At 37.1% G+C, this 25,462-nt stretch overlaps 1 protein-coding gene across 1 annotated transcript in view; it reads right to left on the bottom strand.

The window, feature by feature from the left end:
* POLA1 (DNA polymerase alpha 1, catalytic subunit) overlaps positions 1–25,462 on the bottom strand; it is a 185,530-nt gene that overhangs the window by 61,864 nt on the left and 98,204 nt on the right. Inside the window, 1 exon segment of the mRNA XM_066545449.1 lies at positions 505–621. Coding sequence (XP_066401546.1) covers positions 505–621 — 117 coding nt within the window.

Below are 25,462 nucleotides of genomic sequence, written 5' to 3'. Positions count from 1 at the left end.
GCTCAACATGAGGTTGAAAAGTCTCTACATTTTTCAGGCGTGGAGCCAAATTCAAATGTGCAGAACCCAAAACTTCTGATCTCCTGGAAATACCATCTTAGAGTACCCCCAGATGAGGGCATGGAAGTTCACCTCCAGCTCCTCAGCACCAAATGCAGCCAAGTAAGAACCAGTCAGGAGAAAAGCAGGTGGCTGGTTTTGGTTTGGAAGGCTGGGTTTGTTTGTCTATGTTAATTTACCTGTATTCTGGCAGAGACATTCCAGCAAATTCTAGTTTGCTGACCAAATGCTTGTCAGCTGGAAAATTTCCAAACACAGCAGCTGCATGGCATGCTCTCTTCACAGCAATGAGGATGCAGCTTAAATGTGGAGCAAGAAAAGCATAAACAGTCCCCTTTAAACCAATAAACTAATTCAAAATTCCTGCTTAATCCTGCTACCTTTGAAAGGCAGCGTTGAGAGCTTCAGGAGAATCTCACTCCACTTCTGTCCCAGGACACTCACCTCTGGTCTCAGAACAGCCTTCCTGCAGGCCTGGCACACGGGGCCACTGCGGGAGAAACTCAGCGGAAGCCGACGCGTTCGATTCTGGCAAGTTGGCTCCTCGCATATTAACCAACCCTGCAGAAAGGCAGAACACAGAAAAAAATAGTTTCTTACCCTAAATTCAAGTTACAGCTTGTTTTAATTCCACCAAAAAAATGAATCAAGTCAAGGAAGAAAAATATCCCAACTTTAACATACTGTGTGAATCTGATACTGTAATATGTATGAAGTGATGAAGGTTCTTCAAGGACCTTGTTTAAACACAATTAATGGCAGACAACAAAGCTGGAGTCTTCTTGCTTCAAAATCCCACACTGTGCACACCGCAGTCATCCCTTCTTTGAAATATACCAAAACCTCTGCTCTGCTCTTCTCTAGTTACAACAGCACTAACATACTACAGGAGTATTTTATCCAGGTATGTCGACCATTCAGCAGGACACTCCACTCCATTCAGCAAGACTTCTAATAAATTGAATATTTAAGTAAAATGCCATTTCTTTGCTTGCACTTTAGAGGGGAGAAACAGTTTTCTGTTTTCTGATGGCAGCCAGAAGCTTCCCTTTCTTCTTTTTTAAGTTTTTGAGGTTTTGGGGGTTTTTTTCAGAAAGCTTCCAAGACTCCAAAATAAACTGATTCATTTAGGAAAATCTAATATTTTGCTGAGTTAAAATGAAATAAAATCTGAGCCAATTTGCTCTATGTCAGCTCAGGGAGACAATGCAAAAGGCTTCTCTTAAGAGTATGCAAGAAGGAATGATTCCAGAACTGGAAAGGATGAACTTTTTGTGTGAGGTTCAACCATTAGCTATAAACAATGCCACACCTCATCCCTAAGAACCACAAAGATGCTTAAGGAATGGCAAAAGACAAAGGACAGAGTAGAACTCTTCCAAAGATTTTCCCAGCTTTTGGAAATAGGTCAAGGACCACTCTAATCACTGTCTCTGTATTCAGTGGTGACTGAATTAATGCATCAATGAGCCCAATGAACTTCATGTGCTTTTCAAACCCATGTAAACTTTTAGCATCTGCAACATCCAACACCTATAAACACCTATAAACTATATGAAAAAGCACTTTATTTTTCTTGAAAACACACACACAAATGCACACAGCTTCTCTTTTAACACTTTCCAGTTCTTGCATCAGGAGAGACTAGGAATAATCATTCTGCATTCACCTTCTTTGTGCCTCTCATGATTTTACAGACCTCCATCACATCACCTTCAATCAAAGTCTTTTCCAAACCACAGTCCTAATTTACTTAGTTGTTCCTTGCCTGGAAACCACTCCAAATCTTAGTTGCCCTTCTCTGAATCTCTCCCAGTTCTTTTTGGAAATGAGGGAGTGGTGGAAAATGGGACAAGTGGGGAGGGAGATGAAACCAGTAGTGCACACTGTATTCTGGATAGCGACAAACATGAATTTATACAGGAACAAAATGGTATTTACCATCTTGTTCTCTGCTCCTTTCTCTCCTCAAGTTCTGTCTGCCTAGAGCCCACTACCAAGCATTTGGGCATTGAGCAGTCATATCCAGAAAGATATTTTTTATTTTTTAAGAATTATAATTTTATTCTTCCCTACTAGGTCAATACATATACTGGACACAAAATTAAGATTGGGTTTTAGCATTTCCTCACTTCACCTTACATGGCAGAGCATTTAAGCTTATGCTGTTAACTGACAAGTCAACTTAAGTGTTCCTGCAACTGTTCTCAAGCAGTTCCTGCTTTTACCACCCTGAGCAGCTCAGCCCTGTCAAACTGCATTTCAGACTATTGGCTGGTGATGTTTCTGCTGGGAATAGTGACTCGTTAATTTTGCCTGTTTCCAAATTTTTTGTTGCTCCTGCAAAGAAGTTAAATCCAACCATAGCTGGATTCCTGGTACTTTGGCAGAAATGTTATGAATCAGAAGACAACTCAAAAAGTTGCTTGCTTCCATTCTCACTAGCTCTTTGACAAGCCATCCCAATGTTATGCTCTGTCAATGAGTTCTACCTAATTTCCACTTGGATTTCAACTTAAAAATATATTCTATAATAATTTCAGAAGTGCTCCAAAACTGTTTTAGTTTTTCTTTATCTTTTTAAGATGAAACCTCAAATCCTTTCCAAATAACTTCATTTATTCCAGAGACCTCTCCTCTTTCACCATTTTTACAACCATGTCATATACTCAATATTATCCCACTTGGTGCCAAATCCATCAGAACACTTCCTGCTGCCCTTGCAGAACAGAGCTTTTATGTCCATGTGGGCAGACAGAAAAACTATGTGGAGAACATCATGGCAATATCAATGTATACAGCACTTCCTGAAGTGTTTAAGCCACAGTGCAGGAATGGAAAGAGTGCATTTACATATGCACTTAGATTCATTTCACCCAACTCTGACATCTAAAGCCTGATACCCAGTTTAAGCTTTTCCATTATTATCCATTAGCTTACCCTATGATCCATTTATAGTAAATGGAGGAAGAAAATTATCTCCAAAAGCAATTCATCTAACAGATTTTGGGATGAGGAAATCCTCCCTGCTCCATACCCTCCTAATAAAGTAAAAGGTTTTGGAAACAGTATGGTCAGTGTATCTGACCACTAAGTGTGAACTTTATTGTTATGTAGATCAGCAATGTAAATGATGACATTTAAAACTGCACAGTGAGAAAATGTCAATTCAAAAACCTGTGATTTGCTCTCTTGCACAACTGCTGCCCTAGCAGTCCTAGAACCACTTTCTTTATCATTGTCAGATACAATTTATTTATGACAAATACTTCAGAACTGACATTAGCAACATAAGACACTGCTCACCAAGACTGAGCTACTTCACCAACACATGGTTCACTGTGAGAAATCCTAACTGAGGGCCTGACCTAACAGACACCTGACCTGTGTCTTCTGAAGCCAGCAACACAAATGTGCCTCAAGTGAAAAAGACAGGCCTTGGCTTTGGTTTTGCAAATGAACTGAAGATTTCCTCTAAAAGAGGAAGGTGTTTATTATGTGGTCTTACACTGATTAAATAACTCAGTTTAAACAGACATGGGATAACCTTCTACCAAAAAAAGCCACTCAAGGATAGCATTGAGATCTTCAGGCACTCACCTGCATGAGTACCAATAATATCATTAGAGCCACTGTGAGGGGAAAAATCAAAAACATTTTTGTAAGGATAATGAATTCTCACAGAACTTGCATTAAGTTAATTTTTTAGAGATAAAAGACATGCTCTGTTTGGCAATCTGTTTATTCTGTGGCATCTCTACCTCCTATGAAACATCTGGCAGCAATCTGACATAAACAGCACCTTAAAATACACAGCCAGGCAGGGGAGGTGTGGAGAGTGTCCTCACCCATTCCAAAACCCTCCTGTTGAAGAGCTTAATTTTTTCAGCTGTAACTGTGAAAAGATTCTGTGTGCACAAAGAGAACATTCATGACTCAAAACATATTAAATTACTACATCTGAACTTTGAAGCAATTTGTTATATTAGAAAAACAAATAATGGAAACTGCCAGATAGTAAGATATTTTGTTAGGGAATGCAAGTGCAACTGAAAAAACAAAGCCGGGAATGGGAGCAGCATCCCAGCTTCAGCTGAACAGAATACTCAAAAATAGACAACCATGAAAATAATGTATGATAAAAGTAACTGTGTTTTCTGCCATCTATTGGCCTTTTTAGCTAACAATTATGAAACAAAGGACTACACCACTCACAAGGTACAGCTTCTACTGTCTTACAAGAGAATGCATAGAAGGTCCTCTCAAACTGCCACTGAATAAATTGAAGCAAGTTTCTTTATGCAATTGTTTCAGTCTAATGCAGTCAGTGTTGAAGAAAGCACTGGGAGGTTCTACTGGTCACAAAAAACAGGTGAAAAAAGACTGAAAATCCCCTGACTTAACTAAAAAACCATAGCTTAGGATAAAAATAACCACTTAAATTAAACAGCTTACTATTATGCTTGTTTTCAGCTACTAAGAAATAATGATCAAAATATACAAGTTTTACTGAGCAGCACATTTCTCAATAAACTACATTCAAAAAATGAAGATTTAAGTTATAGCCTACAATAAAATGCCCAAATGTGTTGAGTATATACTAACAAACTGAATGTCACTTCAATTCATACAGAAAACAGCTAATGTCATTTGTATAGACTTCCCACCAGTTATAATTAACAGTAAAGAGGTCTTTTCTTCTTTGTCACCTCTCTATTCAGGCCTTATTTGCGTTTGTTTGTACTTGCTATCTGTTAATCTCTCGTAACAAATGACAACAATAACTGTTGCTATTATGCATGGAAATTAAACATGTAGATAACTGTGTGAAGGGAGCTATTTTTGAAAAAAGCAGTATTAGAAACATGTAGCTCTTTATGTCTCCTGTTTTGCTTTGATAATTAAGCCATAGCCTTGATTTCTTTTAAACAAAAAACTTTTCCATGGTCATGCATGTTGCAATCAAATTCAATACATGCATTATGTTCTGACTCAATCTGTTCAAGTGCATTATTGTTAACCCTTATTTGATCCATGCCTGTCATCTTCACTGAACAAACAAAACCAATCCTTCATTTCCCAGCAGCTATCACTGAGTCTGTAAATTAATTTGTAGTACATCAAACAAAATCATAATAGGGAACCTTCAGCTTTGTTCTATTTGGTATCTGCAACACCGTGGGAAATGAAATAAAAGTCGACAGAGAGAAAAAAAGCAACTAGCGTTTCCAAACATCCTGCCCACAAATGCTCAGCTCATTTTAAAATATAAAAAAGTATGTGAAAAAACCCTGAAATACATGCACAAAATAAAAGAAAATTCCTGAAGAGTATTAAGTCCATGAACTGTAGCTAATAGGGAGAAATTTGCAAGTCAAAAGTAATTTTTGTTTCTTTGTAAGACTGTTCTTGAGAATTAGCCTCTCCCATTCTAATGATCAACAAGCATTAGAAATATTACCCCAAAATACAGAGGCAAGTGGTTTTGCAACAGCCTTTCAAACAGAAGTTGCAGGGGTCAACAACATGCATTTACTGAGCTTTATCTCAATAATTTTTACAAATTACATTTGACAATGTAGCTTGGTTGGCTGCTACAGCAGAGGACTGAATGTGCTTCCCTAAGACACTTGAGTTCTGCATCTGTTCCTGCCTCCAGACAGTCTGGATGCTGAGGCACTACAACATTTTAAAAAGTTCACGTGGAATGAAAAAATGCCCTGTTAAAAAGCAGAAAGCTGTAAGCACTGAAAATTATTCAGAAGTCACTGTCAGTTACTTTGGAGTTGAATTTATTTGTCATCCATGCCTGCTTCTCTGCAACCTTCCTCCTCACTGAAGACAATATTAATGTGGATTTTTGAAAATGGGATCTTGGTGGATGATGCTCAGTCTCAGATGGCTGGCATATCTGAGCACATTACACCCCAAACCCATGTCTCCAGCACTGCAGAGCTGAAGTTATCACCTTACACCATCAAACCCACCAGAAGGGAAGCACAGGAACCCAACCTGAACATGTGTGCTGGTCAGCCACTTAAGCCTGCTGCTCATGTCACTGATCTGCAAACCAGTTTTTGGAAGGCTGAATTTCAGAGACAACGCAATGAAGATTTTCTGATCCAGGTACCATTGTGAGTTGCTAATCAGGACACTTTCACTTCACACTGGCCTTTCTTTTCATACTACTCTTACAAAAGGATATTATTTCCACTCATTCCAAGACCAGAAGCTCCAAAACCTGCCTTCCTGACAACATCCATTATTATGGATTGTACTGCCCAACAGGGCAAATCTGGCTGAAGTGCCCTGAAATCCTCTGGAAGGATAATCTACCTCATTACTGGATACATTATCAAATCTATTGATTCCCCCCAAGCAGTATTAAAAGACAGATGATTTTATGAAGTTAAATCAGGCAACATCATGGCAACAGAGGACTTAACTCAGTGACCTGAAAGTTATCAGTTCCAATTGCAATATTTTGTTCCACACGTGAGGTGTGTTCTCCCTGTCTGTGTCTTCTGTAAATAGCTGAGTGTTTGGGGGAACAGACACACTTTCCTAGTAGTAGACAACATTTCAGGAACTAGAACCGCAATCTCTGTTTGCATATTCTTCAGCCAATGGTTTCACTATCAGTAGTAATTACATCTTTTGAGAATTACATAATGATTTTACACTTCCAATGTGAAAGATGACATGAATATTGACTTAAAGATGAGCTCTTGCTGTAAAGTCAGGAAAGTTTTTCTGCTGCATACTTTGAAGTAATTTCAACTTCTAATCTGCTTTCTTGCGTGTTCAGAACAAAGAAACACTCTAGTAACAATGCATCTGCCCCACCTTGGTGAGACACCAGCAGCAATGAAAGTCTGAATGACAGGGTGAGAACTAGTGTCATGCACTGGAATGTCAGCAGACAGAGCAGACCTGAGTGACACCTATCTGCCACTGCTACAATGCCATGGAGAAACCCCTTCAGGTCAGGAATGCTATCATAAGTAGTGAAATAAGACTCCATCAGAAAACTCAACCCATTTAGTAATGTGAATCATAGAATCATTAGTGTTGGAAAAGACCTCTAAGCTCAGAGACCAACCATTACCCCAGCAGCCCAGCTGTCACATCCACACACCTTTTGAACACTTCCAGGGATGGTGATTGCACCAGTTCAGTGAATTTCAGGATAGCTTAGGTTCCTCAAGCAACACCACACATTTTCATGGGGAAATACATTTGATTAAAACCTCAGAGGATGCACTGTTATAAACAAACCAATTCTACTGCTGCTGACACAAGAAGAAAGTCACAGATTCATGTAACTTTTGAAAGGGTTTTTCCAGATGGAGGACTTGCTGAGGTCAGAACTGGCACAGTCAGAGACTCACACCTCTCTCCTGCAGGAACAGTGACTCTCTGCAGAGCCCTGGTGCCTGCCTGCTCTGTGCACTTCATCCTGAATGTGCCTCCAGAGCAAGCACAAAGACACTTCAGAGAGCTGCCTGAATGATCCTACGGATGGAGGAACTGACCTGTGAGAGCACCAAAGCAGAGCCAGCGTGGCACACTTGGATCAGGAGGGCTGCTCACAGGTGACACCCTCAGACATCTGACTTTGTCAAGTCTGTGTGTCCCACCACAGCCTGAGGGGACACAGCCACTCCTCTGGAACTTGCAGCTACCAATGGAAACAACCTGGAGATGAGATCATCTGAATTTATATAGGATTGGATGGACATATGAAAGGGACACCTCATGATGTTTAAAAGCCCACCCTCCTCTTGGGGCACAGAAAAGAAAAGACAAAGCACATTCTTCATAAAAGCAAAATTCTAAGATAATTGAATTATCTTAGAATTTAAAAAAAAATTAATTATTTATAACTAATTTTAAAGAATAAGAAAGATTTGAGGGAAACAAAAAGAATGTGCTGCCACAGAAGAGCATAATATATCTGGAAAATGAGCCATCAGGCTTCCCTTCTTCCTTCCCCCCATAGAAAAATGACCACAATCAGAAATAAGGCCTTATAAAGGAGTATCTTAATCTGTTTTGGCATTTTTTTTATCAAGGAATATCTCCTTGATAAGTATTAAACAGGTACACTATTTAGAAGAATCATGCAAACCAAGCCTAAAAAATGGAATAATGAAGTTAAAAGCAATCACTGATGCAGAATCTGGATCAGCAACTTTTTCAGGATCCTTCAAAGCTCGGTATTTTTCCAAGCAAATCAGTTACCAAGCACTAATGAAAAGATGTATATGTGGCACCATGAGAAAGATCTCAATTTATCTGTGAAGGAAATCCAGGGGACTTGTAAAGCCTCCTCCATTAGACAGCTTGGACATACTGAGATCTCAAAGTAGTATATGGAGAGACACTGTTATTGATGTATCAGGCATTCCAGCCTTCTTTTCACTTCAACAAAAAATTGATGGAGAAGCTCTCTCCATTTCTTTAATATGTTACTACAAGGAGATCAAATTGTACTAAACCAAAAGCCCTAATGTTATGTTCAAGAGATCCCATGCTGGAGAAGAGGTATGTCTGAACTCCATCTGAGAATTTTAAAATGTAAAAGAATTCCACAGCAAAGAACATGTGCAAAGTCTCTCTGTCAGGCATAACTGAAACTTGAAAGTCAAAAACATCTTAGAACTAAGTTGAAATATTTGTACTCCAATATGAGTATATAAGACAAAGATGATTTTCAAGAATATTTTAAGATTTTATACCACTGTAACATTTAATCATCTCTGAATAACAAATTCCTTTGATATTTTACAGACTCTTCAAATAAATTGTTTTATAAAAGGAACTGGGTCAAGAGTCCACTATTGATGCTAGCTGACTGGAGCTTTTATCTTTTTAAGTGGAATAGGTACCATGTTGAACATGCTGCCAAGCTTCTTGCAGCTAGAAGATACTGCAGCATATGCTTAGAATAGTGGAACATCTTAGGTTAGCATGAATTCTTTATACAATTACCCTACAGCTTCAATCTCTTACCCAGGGAATGCTGATTCTATGTTCTCTGATATTTTGTTAGGTGTTCTGCACATTTTGGCAACGCAAATAGTTTTAGAACTATTATAGTAACAACAACTGAAATTAGTTCCTGAAATTTATACATAAAGCTAACTATAATGCATTAAGAAACCTGATCACAGATCCAGCATAGTTTATGACTATTCAGATCATAATAGAAGGACCTATTTTATCAACTCACTCTTGGCCATTGACTTCATATTAACTTTCCTTTTTCTGTACAAAAAATACTGTAGCTAGCTTCTCATCCAGAAAAAGACAGGTTACATTTCCCAGTAAGAGTATTTTTAGTCTGATGTTACCTGATCATCCAATTTAGGGAAAATGTAAACAGTGACCACAGCATTTCACACTCCATTTCATGCTGCCTCACTTCAATGGAAGTTGGACAATACGAATTCAATTGCTTTTCTAAGCATTTCCTTATTTTCAGAGCCTCTTGAATTTTGGCCTGTATAACTGATCAGAATTCAGCTGTGGGATGGAGTAGATAACAAAAATTCATATAAAGAAAGGAAATTCTTTTCCTGGAGGTTCACTCTCCTCCTCAGAATTCTACATTATCCAGGGTGATGAACAGACAGATGTGATCTCTTAGGAAAAATACAAAACTGTCTGTTAAATGAAAGATGAAATGAGGAAATATGCTTTTGAAAGTGTATTACTTGGCAGCAGTACAGGTCCTGGAGAAGACTGGTTATATATCCAGTATTATTACCACATGACCCACATTAGAGGATGCTATCAGCCAGTAACTTCCTAGTGGAAAGCAAGTGATCACTTTAACACTCAGTGCTGGCAAAAGAGGACATCCACTCCAAAATGCTCCTGGTTCTCAGAGACACTCATATCTATTGCCTCAGTTCCCACTGGAAAACTGCCACCCCACAGGCACCTGGCATCAATGGGAACTACACCTTCACAGGACCAGACAGAAGGTCCAAAGCAACGACACAAACTGCAGTTGAAGGCAACGTAGCTACACTGACTTGCTACCTTAAAAAAGCATGAATGAGGACATAAACACTACATGAAATTCTCAGAACACAAAATGTCCTTCTATCTTAAAAAAGCTGGTGATACTAGAATGGTAAAAGCTGTGATGGAGATTCCAGGTGGCCATTTGAGAAGTGAAGCTGCCAAGTGCACTGATCTAAAATATCCAAAATACTCCCCCTTTGGATTTTATGGAAAATGGCCATAAATTCGAGAGGATTTAACCCACAACAAAATTCTGTCCCATAGCATACTTTTTAGGAGTTCCTTCAGAACTTGCATATCTCACAGTCCAATGCATCACTGTTGTGAGGCAAAGTCAGCCACAGAACATCAAATGCCTGTTTAGAAGCTACGAAAAATGAAAGCCTGTAGAGTTTCAAGAATGGTATTTTGTAATTCTGAATATTTCAAAATAATAGAACTTGAATTGCATTCTAATCTATAACTGGAAAAAAAATAAAAAGGAGGAAGCCATCTAAGAGCAAAAGAAAACTTCATTATTTTCAAGATGATATTATTCTCAGCACTGTCATACCAGTTTTACCACTAAAAGTATTGGAGGTGTGTGTATGTTATCAAAGCAAGAGATAACTGAAGAAGCAAGAAATGCACTACCCTAACCTTCTTCCCCCCTCCCCCAAGAACTGAAACACTCAAGGTAACATCAAAAATGTTTTAAACAAAATTATCAAACAAGACATAAGTGAAAAATATCTTGTAGGTCAATGTATGAGTTTTACATGTTATTAAAAATTGATTTTTTTAAGATACCTTTAGATGTACAGTCACATGTCATTTCATAAAAGTTATTTGAAACTTATTGATCTCATTTGTGCAAAGCCCAGGCTCCATCATCAGCCTGCTGAAAGGATAATAGAGCACTCCAAACCCTTGTGATAGATTTGATGCAAACAGTGGCCCTCATTTTAGCACATGTAATAGCACCACAAGTGGACAAATTCTAACTTTAACAGTTGTACATTACAAACTAAATTAGCAAATATGTTCTGCTTTACTGCACATCAAATCCAATACCCTTGGTCTTCTTACCTGCACTAAAATAAGATTCTAGGCACCAAAACATGCCACAAAAGATTAAAAAGTCTTCTCAGGCTAACACACCACTCACAAACAGACCCAGCTATTACCAACAATTTTATTTCACTTAAGACAAACTGAAAACAGCTAAAATGGACTTTGAGCAAGCAACTGAGAGAAGACATACTTAAAATAACTACACATGGAAAACTAAATTGAGAAAAGGATCAGAAAGAAGCCTTATGGATTTCTGTACCGAGAGTGAAAACCTCTAGAAGGATATTTAAGTCCATTCTGCCAAAATACTCTCCCTATTCACACAACTCAAAGGAAGCCATATTCTTAGGCTACAATAGGTCACAACTAAGTACAGTACCTTGCTTCAGAAAGAATTTTGCTTTGTCTGTCAACTACCAACAAAGCACAAAGAGCTCATACAGCCCATCCATGCATTGCTTGTCAAGGAGTCTAGCAACATACAAACAGTAAGAACTTAAAAGATTTCTTAAAAACTATGCCTCTTGTTTGGTTAGACAGCTAAAAACACTATACTGCCCCCAGTCATTACACAATTCTGTTATCTTCCTTCTAACCTCAAATTTTTGTACATTCCTTGAATTTTTCAGATTTGTCATGTTGAACTTCCTGCAAAACATCAGATGTAAGATAGAACACAAAGGTTTTGCTCATATACATGGCACCTACAGTAAGGTTCGTCAACTCTAGTATAAATATCACACTGATATCAACAAAAAAAGATTGTTTATATGAAGCATTTATCTTTGCAATTTGGTTATGAACATCTCTGAATGCTGAAGGAGTTAACAGAGTTCCAAAAACTTTAGAAGTGGCAACACATGTACGTGGGTATGTAAGTTCAGAGGAGCTCAAAAGAGTTAAAGGTAATGGCAGAGAAAGGGGTCTCCAGAGTCTGGTCACCTTAAACTAGAGAACTTTAAAGTATCACTAAGCAGTGTTTGTTCATTTAAGTTTAATTATTTTCTCCTTGAGAAAGGCACTAATGAAACTGAATATCTTTCATGGTTTCGAAGAGCAGTCTGAATGGTCTGTAAACAGGACTGGGGGCAGACGAGAGAACTGGCTGAGCCAGGGGGTTGCTAGGCGATGCACAATGTAAACCCACAAACTTGTTCAGGTTTACTTTGCTTTCATGCTGCTCTCACACAGGCTCTCCAAAGTTTTAAGAATTAATTTCCAGGTAGCTATTTAAAAAACAAGAAGTAGAAATAATTAAAAAAGAAAACTCCTTAATCCTCCTCACCTCTTCCCTCTCTTCCCCTGCCATCCCCCCAAGAATGATAAAGGAAAGACAAAAGAAAATTCACAGAACTAAAGTGCAGGAAACCATTCCCTCTATATACTTGTATTTAACTGTTGAAGACTGGTCATTATGAAAAACTTTTAATATTTTCTGCTTGATTTTTGCTTCTGTAACTGAAAATAAAAATGAATTCTGGAACAATACGTTGAGCCTTTAAAATACCTAAACTGAATACACAGCCTTATTTACTAACATTTCCACCACAGAATACAAAAGCAAACTTTTCAGTCCAGCCATGTGTTTCTACCTCCACCCTTTTCAGAGCTGCAGTTATTTTTTTTCTCCCCTAAAGTATCTGATCAGAGATTGTCCGGTAAGAGCACTTTATTAGATCATCAGTCAGAGGGTTTTACAAGCACCAAGAGCTATGGGCTCAAATGCAGCACATCAGTTTTAATAGCCCAAGGTCTAATAGTAAACTGCAGATACTGCTGAGAACTTTCCATGCACTGAACTCTTGAAAAAGCACCATCTCTCAAGCTTAAATGCAGCTGCCTCTTTCAATGCCGCAAATGGGTAAATTTGACAAAAAAGCCACCATTAAGACTACATGAAAGGCTCAAGACAACATCCTTTCAATGCTTTGTACTTCAGTAATCAGATGTACTTACTCACCCCCTCCCCCAAACCCGATCAAGAACTATTTCTGAATGGTAGGAAATAATTCCACTTTGTACATCTTTTAGTTAATCAAGACTTTCTATTCAGCAATTTGACCTTTTGTTCAAAACAGGATTATCAGTTTTTTCGCCAGTTACCAAGGGCGACTCGCATGGTGAACATAATTGCAATAATTTGCAAAACACCATGGCAACCCACATTACAACTAGGTAAATACTGGTCTTTTGTGCTACATTGTTATTTTCAGAGATGCTGAAGTCAAAGAACGAATGACAAATGAACACAAAATTTATATTTGCTTTGTCTCAAAAGAGAAGAAAATTGATAACAAGAATTGGGGGGAAACCGACTACAGCTGTAATTTCTAACTTGATTAATTAGGATGGTAACAGTCCTTAACAGTATATTCAACAAACAGCCCTGACTTAGTCTCTCCACCCACCTCTCTCTCTTTCTACACTACTACCACTAACCCCCACCCCAGACAAATTTTTTCAGCTAGGAGAACAAACAACTCCATTTGCTCTTTTCTTCAACTTAATGGAATCTTTAATTACAGAATATTGTTCTCCCGCTCTTCATTACACTGAAAACTGAAAGTGAGAGAGAGAGGAGGAGGAGGAGGAGGAAGACTGTGCCAAGCAGACAGGGCAGCTACAGTCATCCTCCCTGCCTTTGCTTTTTTTGTCTGTAGCAGACCTAAAGATGAGACGGCATTTTTGGTGAGGTTTTTTCCCCCCTTTTTAATATTAGCAGCTGTTGTACAGCAAATAATTAAGTAAACTAGTGCTCAAGTTCTCTCCTGGCAGCATAAATAAGACATGAAAGCTTAAGTCAAGTCATGATTAAAATCCAAATCAGAGAGGAAACAGCTGCTTAAAATTAAAAAAAAAAAAAAAAAAAAAAAGAAATCTTAAAATTATCAGACTGGGTGGCTTCTAACAGAATACCTACAGTATTAAAACATTTTCCAATAGGCAGATTTATAATATACAATAAATTAATATTTTTAAACTTTATTTCTTTACAATTGTAAAGAACTTATTGTTATAGTTTACAGTATAGACTTCTAGTAAGATTCCAAGAAATCACATTAAAACCAAATTTCGATAAATATCTTGGAAATATAGAGAAGCAATTTTGCCTAAGAAAAAAAAAAATTCTGAAAATAGTGTAATACATGTTACCAATGGATGTCACAATGAATTTGCTATATTTTACTGGAACACAAGTTCTGTGCTGAAACATTTGTTATGCCACAGTGGGCTGATTGAATAGTTGAGAGCTTAATTTTCATTATATCATTAATAAAAACAAGTTATGCCTTTATACAGACCAAATCTTGTCATCAGATGTATGCATATGCTCCTTGTGAAATGCAATGGCACCCTTTAGCAATAGATTTTCACATACAGAGTGGATGAGAAATACATTAAGCTCAAGAAGCCTGCAATCAGAAGCCAGGGTAATCCTCATCTCAGTTCACTGTATGTACAAATCATGTGTCAATTTAAAGGGCCATATCTATATTTTAATTCTTTTGAAAGTACTGGATTGCCTTTACAATAAAACAGGTTTTTGAAGTGAAAAAGAGCTACTGCTGCATCCCTATGTGCTGGGAACACTGGAAAGAGTATGCAGCAAAATGAAAGAGATGAAAACAAAGTGCCAAAGTCAACTGAAGGTGGCCCCAGGGTGCTGAAATGCACCAGTGCCACTCCACAGATCCTCCGAGCTGCTGGACAAGCCACTTCCAGTTCACTGAGCATACCCACGAGCAATGAGCACCTCAGGAATCACTTTAGACCTAACTGCAACCTGAAAGTTCTTCTTCAGGCAGTTACTCAGTACTATACACTGAAAAAACAGGTCCTTTGATCCACAAATTGAGCACCCAAACTCATGAACACATTCAATGTTCATTCCCGTGTGCCTCATCTCTTTGATAAATAGAAATAATAATTGGTCTGTGGCTTAACACACAGCTCTTGTAAAGATGATTTTTAAGAGCCACTTGATCCTGCAGTAAGTGTGCCACAGAAAAATCCATGAGAAAATAAATAATCCCAGCCAAAGTTTCAGTAAGTGCATTCAATAAGGTCAAAGCATCCACTATGCAATGGAGAGAAACAAATACAGACCAGCTGCTCATCTAACCAGTGCTGTCCCACCTGTACACACTGAAAAAAACACAGAAAGGGATAACACCACTCATAAATGACCTGCATTAAACTTAAGTAAGCAGTATTCACTCTCCATGTTCAACTTTTAAATGTCCAACTCTGTAGTATCAGAATCTCTCTTCTATTTTAATTTTTTTTTAAAAATCCATTCTTCTTCAAAACAGTGTTTAAAGGAATACACAGATTTTGCTTCTGGAAATAAACAGAGTAGCCCATAGTAACTTTCTATCTCCTCTGAAAGCACTGCATTTTGCCCAGTATTCCCCAACAGCAAAGGCAGGAAAATATTTATGAATTTTCTCATGCTTTTCTTTTTCTATTCAACCAATCACATTCCATTATAACTGCTTGGTTTTTGTGCCTAAACTTTCACAGGCCATCTCCACCCACACCTGCCTCCTCATGCTATTTCAAGCCCTTCAGCAGATACCATATTTGAATACTTCTAATTCAACCAACTCCAGTCAATTCAGCTTCTTTGCTTTTAGTTTCACCTACAGTCACTTGGGTCCATTCCAATCTCATGTGCCATGTTCCAGTCTCTCTTCCTTATCTACAGTCAATTCTTGCAAGCATTTTTGGGTTGGTTTCTTGGTTTTATGGGGCTTTTTTTGGTTTTTAATTATTAATCAAGCCTAGGCCCCTGCTCCACACTACAAATTTTTCTTAATGTTTTGTAAAATTGTCAAAACTAGATGGATTTTCTTTAGATGACAAAAGACACCCAAGAGAAAGGAAAAGAGAAAGATAAAATATCTACTCTTCCTCATAGCCAAATGTTAAAGACTTCAAAGCCATAGCACCAAAATTTTGGGTGTGCAAGGTCACCTGAATGACATTAACACTGCTTTTACTGCAATGTCTTAAAATAAGCAAGTCATTATAATTCAAGCATGACTGTGGGCTTCAACTGAACTGATTTATATTGCAACAGATTTCCCCTCTCAGGACCTCACTAGGCAGGTTCATATACCAAAGTGTTACATTTAAACTCCAAGTTACTTTTCTTGGAACTTTGATTTGGAATAATTAAACCAAATCTGTAGCATACTTTATTCTGAGATAATAAACATACACCGCTCCGCTTAACTCCACCTTAAAGGAGATTTTTCTTCCTGCTACCATTAATTAAACTAAGCATCAAGTTTAGTTTAAGAAATCTCAAAAAACCTTTTGTGAAGTATTATGGGATGGTCAGCCTTCCTCCTTGGCCTCTCCTCAGGCTTTCATTTCTGTAATTCCTCTCAACACTTGCCCAGAATTTCCTCCAGTCTCCTTCAGTTGCTCTCAAACTTTGCCTTACACCTGCCTATTCTTTTTGAAGAAAGCTCCTGTTCTGCCTCCCTACTGACTTTGACTTCATTTGCCTTTCCACTACTGCCAGACTGCAGAGTTCTTCACTTCTTCAGAAGGGACTGATGCTCATATCACCTCCATGTCAATTACAAATGCCTTCGAGGGATATCTCCATACAGTGCACACCATCTGCTCCAGATTGAGACAAGAGGTCAAAGGGATACAGAATTTTAAGAGAGTTTACATATTTTCTATTAATAATTAAGAATTTCAAAGGATTATAAATTGAGTGTATCTGCTACTTGCTATAAAGAACTGATCTCCTGCAGCTGAGTGAAGTCAGAAAGAAACAACAGCATCTCTGAAGAGCTGTTGTGGTTTAGCTGAAGACAGAAAAAATATATTCCATTTAATTTTGAAAAAAAATTTAATCCATTTTAGGTTAAAATTCCAGCCAAGATTCAACTTTAGACAAATTTGGCATTCAAAATAGCAAGGCAGACATCTAAAATGTGGCAATGCTTTAAAATTTTATAACTTAATTTTTCAGAACTTATACTCATGTAATGCATTGTAAATTTTATTAAAATCTGCTTTGAGGCTAGTATGAAGAAAATCGGAAGGACAAGGGTTCAGAGAGAACACAGCAGAAAGTGGGGGGTTTTTTGTGCTGTTTTTTTGAAAATCTCTTAAACTATTCTGGACACCAACTGAAGTAACCAGATGGACCTTTAAAATTGATGCTCCTGAGTAAGCACTAAAAAAAAGCCAACTCAACAGAAATAAAGGCCTGTCATAAACCCATTGAACTAAAAAACATGAGAATGGAGAAGAGACTGACTGTTTTTTCTTGCTTCTGGTGACAGACACAGAAAGCAAAATAACATTGCTGTTGCAGTGACTTTTTTTGTTTTAACCTAACACTCAAAACACTTATTTAGTAAATCACATCCAGTAAGAACAAGCTGCATAAAATCAGCATGTAAAGGATGATCCTTCATATGAATTATGCTTTTGTTTTTTATAAAGGTTAGCTGCTACCAAGACCTGCAAGGCCCTTAAAGCCAACAGCTCAATACTGAAATTTTATGGCCCAGGAGAGCTTTGCTTTCCAACTGCAAACTCTTGAGAGCAGAACAGGTTACTTGTTACATGCTATCTGCTGGAAAAAAACCCTGCTGTTATGGTGTAGGTTCTTTGATTTTGTAGCACACATTCCACATGTTGCCCCAAGTCTCTAGAACAAGTATTTTCTAAAATCTAGAGAATATTTACTTTCATTATGACAGGTAAAGAAAAATTAAATGTCTGGAGTAGAAGACTATGACAACTTAGAAACTAATGTTATGACCTCATCACATTTCATATGGGTAAAGGAACAGTTCCAAACAACTTGAAAGTCCTCTCTCTCAATATAAGGCAAATTACAAGTAAATTTTAACTTGCACATATAAAATGTAAGTATAAAAAATGGAGACTGGAAGTTGACAGATGCTGACATAAATCAGAAGTTTCCCAAAGTAGAACACTAATAAGGAAAATTAGATATTAACTAAGAATGTAGAAATAAAGAAATAATGCAATGGAAAAAAAAAGTTTACAGCAGAAAAAAATCAGAAATGCAACTTTTCTCTGTATTTTGAAAAAGCACAGTAACAGCATAGTAGCAAATAAAGATGAAAAACTATGTTCTGATTTGCTAAGAAGAAAACACTTAATAGGCCCTCAAAATTCAGCATATTCATAGAACAAATGCTGGAACTCAACAGTCCTGTTAGAGCCAAGATGATGTGTAACTTGCTGAACTTGCCAAGCCTCAAAGCTGCCTCAAATGACTGAGACCCAATATCAACCAAAATAACAAATTTCCTTGAAACAGTTACAGAAGCAAATCAGAACAATCCATGTAACTATTTCTATGTAACAGTCTAACAGTAACCTGAGGAAAAACAACAGAAATACTGATATAGACTTGAAGTGATCAAGAATTTAAAAACAGCAATGGAATTACCATCAGTCAATGTTTTATATAGAAAAGCCTCAAACAAACATGGCAGTTCATTACAGGTTTGGTCAAGAAAGGCAGATATACTACAAATAATCTCTTGAATGACATTTGATTAACTTTCAAAGGACAATGCATTAAATCAGCATTGCACATGCTAATGAAGTACACATGAAATGGATTAAGAAGTGCAAAGTTGAAGCATCTCAAAAAATCAACTGTCTGTGAGGCACAAAGTGATGACAGTCAAGTAAACATTTCTCAATATGGCATGCAGAGGGATTGCTGCAGGTGTATCACAACAAAAAGTTACACTAACTCTTTTTACACCACTGATTAGTAGAAGAGAGGAATCAATTTAGACAAAATTCACAGATGACAAAAGCAGAACAGCAAATAATGATAAGCATGAAGAAATTGTTTTGGAAAACCTTGTTCATTTGACACAAAATACACATTAGTTCAGCAAAACAAAAGCAACACACTGGGAACAAAGACTTCAGTTCAGCCCTACAGAATGGAAATACAGTGTGCCAGAAATTACCACCTGAAAAGGAGTCGTGGCACACAAGTTATTCAACATCAGCTTTCAAGGCAAACTTAGCAAGATGTGGAGACTGAATAGTGAAGAACTGAGTATGAGAAATTAGCTGAACTTCTTCAAACACATGGATGAGAATGATACTGGAACACACACACAGTTCTGGTGGCAAGAGTCAAAAAGAAAAAAACAAAAAAACCTGCTATGCTGAAGAGCCATAAACAATGTCTGAAGGAGTTGAAAAAAGAATAATAGCAACAGACCTTGAGGAGCATTCTCTTACCATCACAAAAGGGGACTGAGGGGTGACCTAAAAAAACAAGTAGGTACATTGATGGGAGAAAAGCAATAGGCAGCATAGTGTACTTGAATCTAAAGAAAGGAGTAACATCAGCCAGTGCTCAGAAAATCTTGATGGACTGAAAACTGGCTCAGTGTCTGGGCCCAGCATGGTGACCAGTGGAACAGACTCTAGCTGGAGACCAGTAAACAGCAGTGCAGCCCTGGGGTCCAGTCCCACTGAGATCTTCTACTGATGAGCTGTGTGATGGAGCACAGAGCATCCATCCCTGGTGAGTGTGCCAACGGCACACAGCTGGTGAACCTGAACTGAACAGCAGCCAGCAAAATGCTTTTGCTTCTCTCATCACACCCCATGTGACCAGCAGCAACCTTTGGTGTGGTTGGCACAATTCTGCCAGAAATGAACAGCAGGGGAACATGGAGAAGGTTTTGGTAGAACCTCTCTTCTCACCCTGCATCACAATGTAATGTGTAGGTGTGAATTCCACCTAAGCCAGTCCTGATGTTTATGTAGGGCAGGGAAAGGCTGAGCCACCCTTTGTATGGACTGATGCCTGGCCCAGGGGAGACCATTGTCTTTAGAAAGAGTAATCTGCAGCAGAATGAAGACACCCATGCCACTCCCTCACCACCCAGATATTTGCTAACCAGAATAATTTACCTTAACTTCTCTGATTAGTTACCTCTGATCTTTTTTAATTAAATCCTCCCCTCTTCAAACACCTATCTTTAAGGGCTTTTTTTTTTTCTTTTAAATTGGCTTTAGCACAACTCAGGTGTTATTAATTTCAAGAACTCTAGAAGACAGCAATAGAGACAAATGAGAGAGGTCAGAGGATGGGAAAGATGGGCAAACAAATTAAAAGCAAACACTAGCAACAATTCAGATTACTCAGCCTATATTTTCAGGGAAAAAAATATTCCAGTTGTTTCCCAAATTCCATCAGATGGAATCAGTGTGTGTATACATGTATCTGCATGCATCTACATATGTGACACAGACCCACAAACACCCACATAAAATTAAAATTTCCTTTTTTTGAATTTCTGTGCATGGAAATTCTGTGCATAGAAAAACAGTGTGTGAAACTTTAAGCTGATACTCCAAATAGTTTTGTTTCCTTCGGTGGTTTTTGTTTGTTTGGTTTTGGTTGGGTTTTTTTTTTTTAGTTGTGAGGGGTTTTGTAAATGGAATTAAAGATCACATACACACAAAATGTATGGGTGTAATACGTACAGAATACTTTATGTATGTTTTAGAAATATTTAAAGAAATACACTAAGCTAATAGGCCCCCTCTGTTACTATGGTAATAAGCATTTTGTAAGAGGATATAAACACATAAAAGGTGTTTTTACTTCATATTGATACTAATCCACTCTCATATGTAATAAAACACACAAAGTAAAAGAAACTGAAAAAGATAAGCTAAGATTCTAACAATGAATGTGATTTCTTACAAGAAACTTTTTGGAGAATAACAACACATAATTTTCCATTTTGTTCTAAAGGTGCTGATTTTTAAGGCAGAATAACCCATACCTGAAAAACATAATTCTGAGCAGGTAGCATATTAAAATATCCCAGAAATAGTAAAACAAGAAGATATAATCCATTATTATAATAATCTTGGTTTAACTAACAAACACAACAACAAAAAAGTTCCTGTAAAGTAGCACTTACAGTGAGAACACAACCATTCATACATATAATTATTAGTTAAGCAAAGAAAATATATATTGAGAAAATATATATTGAGATGAACCCAGAAAAAAAGACATGGATATTTTAACCTTCTGACCACTCCTGAAGGGCTCTGATAGCTTCTCTATCCCAGTGCAATGAGTTCAATGCCAAGCTCACCCATCTGCTACTGCATTTCATGTGGAGACTAGTCCTTAATTTGCCACCAAGATAATTCCACACAAGAGTTTTCACCTCCTGCCTGTGGATCCAGAATTTTTTTTCCACAACCTATAAATCATAATGCATTTATTCTACAACTTTATCACAGCAGCAAAACACAAAAAGCAGAGCCTCAATTATGTGCATAAACTTTAACTGGTTCTTTGCAAAAGATGGCACACTTGGGAGTTCAACAAGACTCTAGTTTTATACCCAACTATCAAATTTGATTTGCTTATTTTTTATCCTCTGTTAATACATAAAAACTGTGCCACACAGTTTCTTAATGAAATAATTTTGTCTGATCCCTCTATTTGCATGATGAAAATATTCAAGATAAAAATTGCAAGATGACAAAATCTTAATATGCAGTTTGGTAAAGTTCTAGTCAGTCCCTAAACAACACGTTTATCTATCCAGTAAAGCTTGTGTTAATGCGATGTAAGAGTTTGGCAAATTCAACTCTAATGGAGCATAAAAGTGCTTTTGCTTGAAAGTGAGATCATTTTTAAAAATTCAAAGCATGATCTCTTTTCCCTTTTTTTTTTGCAGGAACAATCTGATACAAGCAGCAAAGCTTAAATAAACTAGAAACATTTCAAATGATCCATAAAGGATTAATAAGCACTGCAGGAAGTCCTATAGGCTCAGAGTATACATTTTCCATCTTTTTCTCCTGCGACAGGCATGACGTGAAATTCTAAACAGAACTCAAGTTTCAAAGTCACTGAATGTTAAGGTCTGCAGCTTTGATACCAGGGTAGAGTGGGGTCACCATCTTGGAATATTTAATTTAAATAGATAACAAAAATATTGATTTTATTAGCATAATAAAGCCCCCAAATTATGGCCCTTCACAAAATTCTTTTTCTACTCACAAATAGATGAATGGACAAAAGCAAGGCAAAAGGGGTAGTAGTAAGCTACAGGCCACTAATATAACAAGAACAAAATGACAGCTATTATTTTGGCAGAGATAATCTATGCTGAAACACAAAACACACATGCACACAATTTCTTTCAATACAATTTTCTTGTCTTCCCACTGACTTCTATGATTACCACAGAAAGCAGGGTTCTAAACACATTTCTCAATTGAATCTTCAATCAATAACAGTAAAAATTTGAGAAGGGAGATATGGGAAAACATATTATAGCATTAGTACGTGTTTGCAAAACAGACTGAACTTCTCAATATGCATAAAAGTTGAAGGGGAAAAAATAAAAATAAAAATATATCAGTGACAATGTATCTTATACCTTTACTGAAATTAGCAAAAGAAAAAGTTGCAACTCCAAAATTCAATCAGTAGCACAAATTGCCTCAAACTTGGTCCAAGTGATCAAATTATGCATTTATACTTTTTCTTCGCCTGTACCACAGCAAAAATAAGTACCACACATTTAAATTAAGGAATACTTCTCATGATCAAAACTATCAAAAAACCTCCATATACTCATAAGTACCCTTTAAACAGTGGAAAAGGGTGATAATTCAAAGAATTCACAGAAAGTAACAAAACTTATCTAAGTAGAATCTATGTACTGGTATAAGCAGCATGGTATAAAACAAATGTTAGAAAAGTAAGAATGAGATCCTTAGAGAAATCCAAAATGACAAAACTTCTGGGGGAGGTCAGCTTGACCCAAACAGACTCAACTTGCCAGCAAGAATCCAGACTAACTCTAACACTGCCGTAGGAGAAAAGACAAATAATTCATCTCAGAATTAAGAGTTCTTCATGTTGAAAGATGGGAAAGTTTAGCCTCTGCTAAGCTTATAAGGCTGTTTACCACCCAGGCTTTCTGTTCAGAGCCAAAACAATCAACAGTAGAAACTGTTTAGGTGACAGTTACATACAAATTGGAATAACTTCTTGCGGGAGTTGAAAATAGAAAAGATTCAGAAATGCAACAGACAAATAGAAAGTCATAAAAGAGCATAAATATAAAAAACCAGCACAAATAATACTGGCCATATTGGGGAGGGGAGGATGGAGAAGAGATGTGAGAATGATAAACGTTAGCTCACAGTAAGAGACTGATGCTGAAAGGCAAAAATTATGCTAAAATAATACATTAATCAAAAGGAAAAGTGAATGAAAAGAAAAAAGCAGAGGGGAAAAAAAAACTGAACAAAGGACTAAAAGAAATCATTTGTCTGTGTAAAGGCAGCAGAGAGGCCTTGCTTGAAATGGTGTCTACAATTCTGGGCACGTTACTAAAACCAGACAGAAGAAACCACTGTAAAGAAGAACAACAAAACCAGCCTTATAAATAAAAAAAAGTATGATAGAGTAAATTTTTTTTTTGTGGTTATAAACATAATAGTGAAATAACATCACTTTCTGCTAACATTTGAAAATAAGGAAGAGCATCTTGAGAGGAACAACAAGCATGGCACAAAGAGTATCAAAAAAAAGGACAAAATTTTGACTAATGGAATGATTTTTATTACAAATTCTCAGGATTAAGAGAATAATAGAAGATTAACATCAGAAACTGAAAAATGCTTAATACAATTGCTGCCCTATGTCTGATCATGTGCAGCACTAAAAACAATCTACAAGCAATTCTATACTTGAATGCTGGGAAAACAGAAGATGAAAAGGATTTTGGTAAACAGTTATGGCCTTTGTGTACCCATGAAAACCATGGCTCACCTAAGAGAACATCAGTGCTTGCTGATATTTACCCACCACTATCCTGGCAAAAGAGGAACAAAAGGAGTGCAAAAGACAGTCCACGAAAACACAAGTTGACAAAAGAAAGCCTACAACTGTGAACAATACAGTGTACAGATGATAAACTTGTTGTTTTGTTTACCTTTCTTTGCAATTCAAACTAGAATTGCAGTGAAGCTGAAAAGATGACAAAACCACAGCAGTGAAAACCAGAAATATTTTCAACTCTCTCAAATAGCCTTTGGAACTCCTTGACACGAAGTGCCAGGCAGAAGCTCTATCTGCAGAGACTCACACAGTCATACAGATGAAAACATTTCAGTTTTATCAGAAAAGTCATCTGCTAACTAGGCAGTTGCATCTCTTATCAAAAGTTTTACTGGAAAGATTGTCTTGGAGGAAGTTCTTTCAATCATTAAGCAGTCAGCTAATGTTAGAGACACTGCGCAAAGCCCTTCATTAAGTAAAACCCATAATAGACTGGCTAAATAATAAACTAATAATAGTTTATTATTTAGCCAGTCTATGTCACTGGCCTGCAATCATTCAACAAACATTAAAAAATTAACCATTTGCTCAGTATCTAAACCAAATTTGATATTTCTCATGATCTTCAAACTTGTTTCATCTTCAAAATACATTCATTTTGGATTGTGGCAGTGTTAAAGAAAGCAAGGACTACTGCTGAAAGAAGCTTTGTCTGCTGCACAGCTTGCAACAGGAGAGAACTGTACGTGCAACACCAGGGGAAAATGTCATGCAAAACTATGAAATCTGTTATAGGTATGTGCTTCTACCTGCAACCACCTTCACCATTCTTGTCCAAATTAACTGCTCATTCAACCTTAAAATCCAGTATTATAATATATAAAGGAAATTACTTTTTATTTGCATGATTCAATTTTATTCAATAATGGAACCTCATGTTTCCCATTTCAGCCTTTATTCTCTCCTTTTCTGCAAATTTTTCTGTCTTACAGCCACATGACAAATATTTACAATTGACCAAAAGACAGGTAAGTTTAAAAGGTACATGGATGAGGGTAAAGGAAAGGGCAACAGAACTCAGACAGGATAGACTGAACACCTTAAAAAACCCCCAACTACTTCAAAGGATAATGATGACTCACAAAAAGGGCTCTTTACCACGTAGGATGAGACAGAAACAGCTTCTAGGACTACCTTGTGAGAAAACAAATTATCTGTAAATTAATTTATTCATTTATTTAAGGAATGAATGATAACGCATTCCTTTGATTTTCACTGTGGAACTTTCACAGGTAACTGTAGAATATACTTTTATTTTTCAGAACAGTATCCTTCCCATTACTCAGATAAAATTATTAAGCAATTACAGAGGTGAGGTCTCTTATCTTTTTCAACAGTTGACCAATCTGGCTGTTTCATATAACTAAAAATGCAAAGCTGTTA

This window comes from Molothrus aeneus, chromosome 2 (assembly GCF_037042795.1).
Source record: "Molothrus aeneus isolate 106 chromosome 2, BPBGC_Maene_1.0, whole genome shotgun sequence".
In the NCBI taxonomy this organism is placed as follows: Eukaryota; Metazoa; Chordata; class Aves; order Passeriformes; family Icteridae; genus Molothrus; species Molothrus aeneus.
The sequence above is the reverse complement of the archived record's forward strand: the minus strand, read 5'-3'. Positions and strand labels throughout refer to the sequence as shown.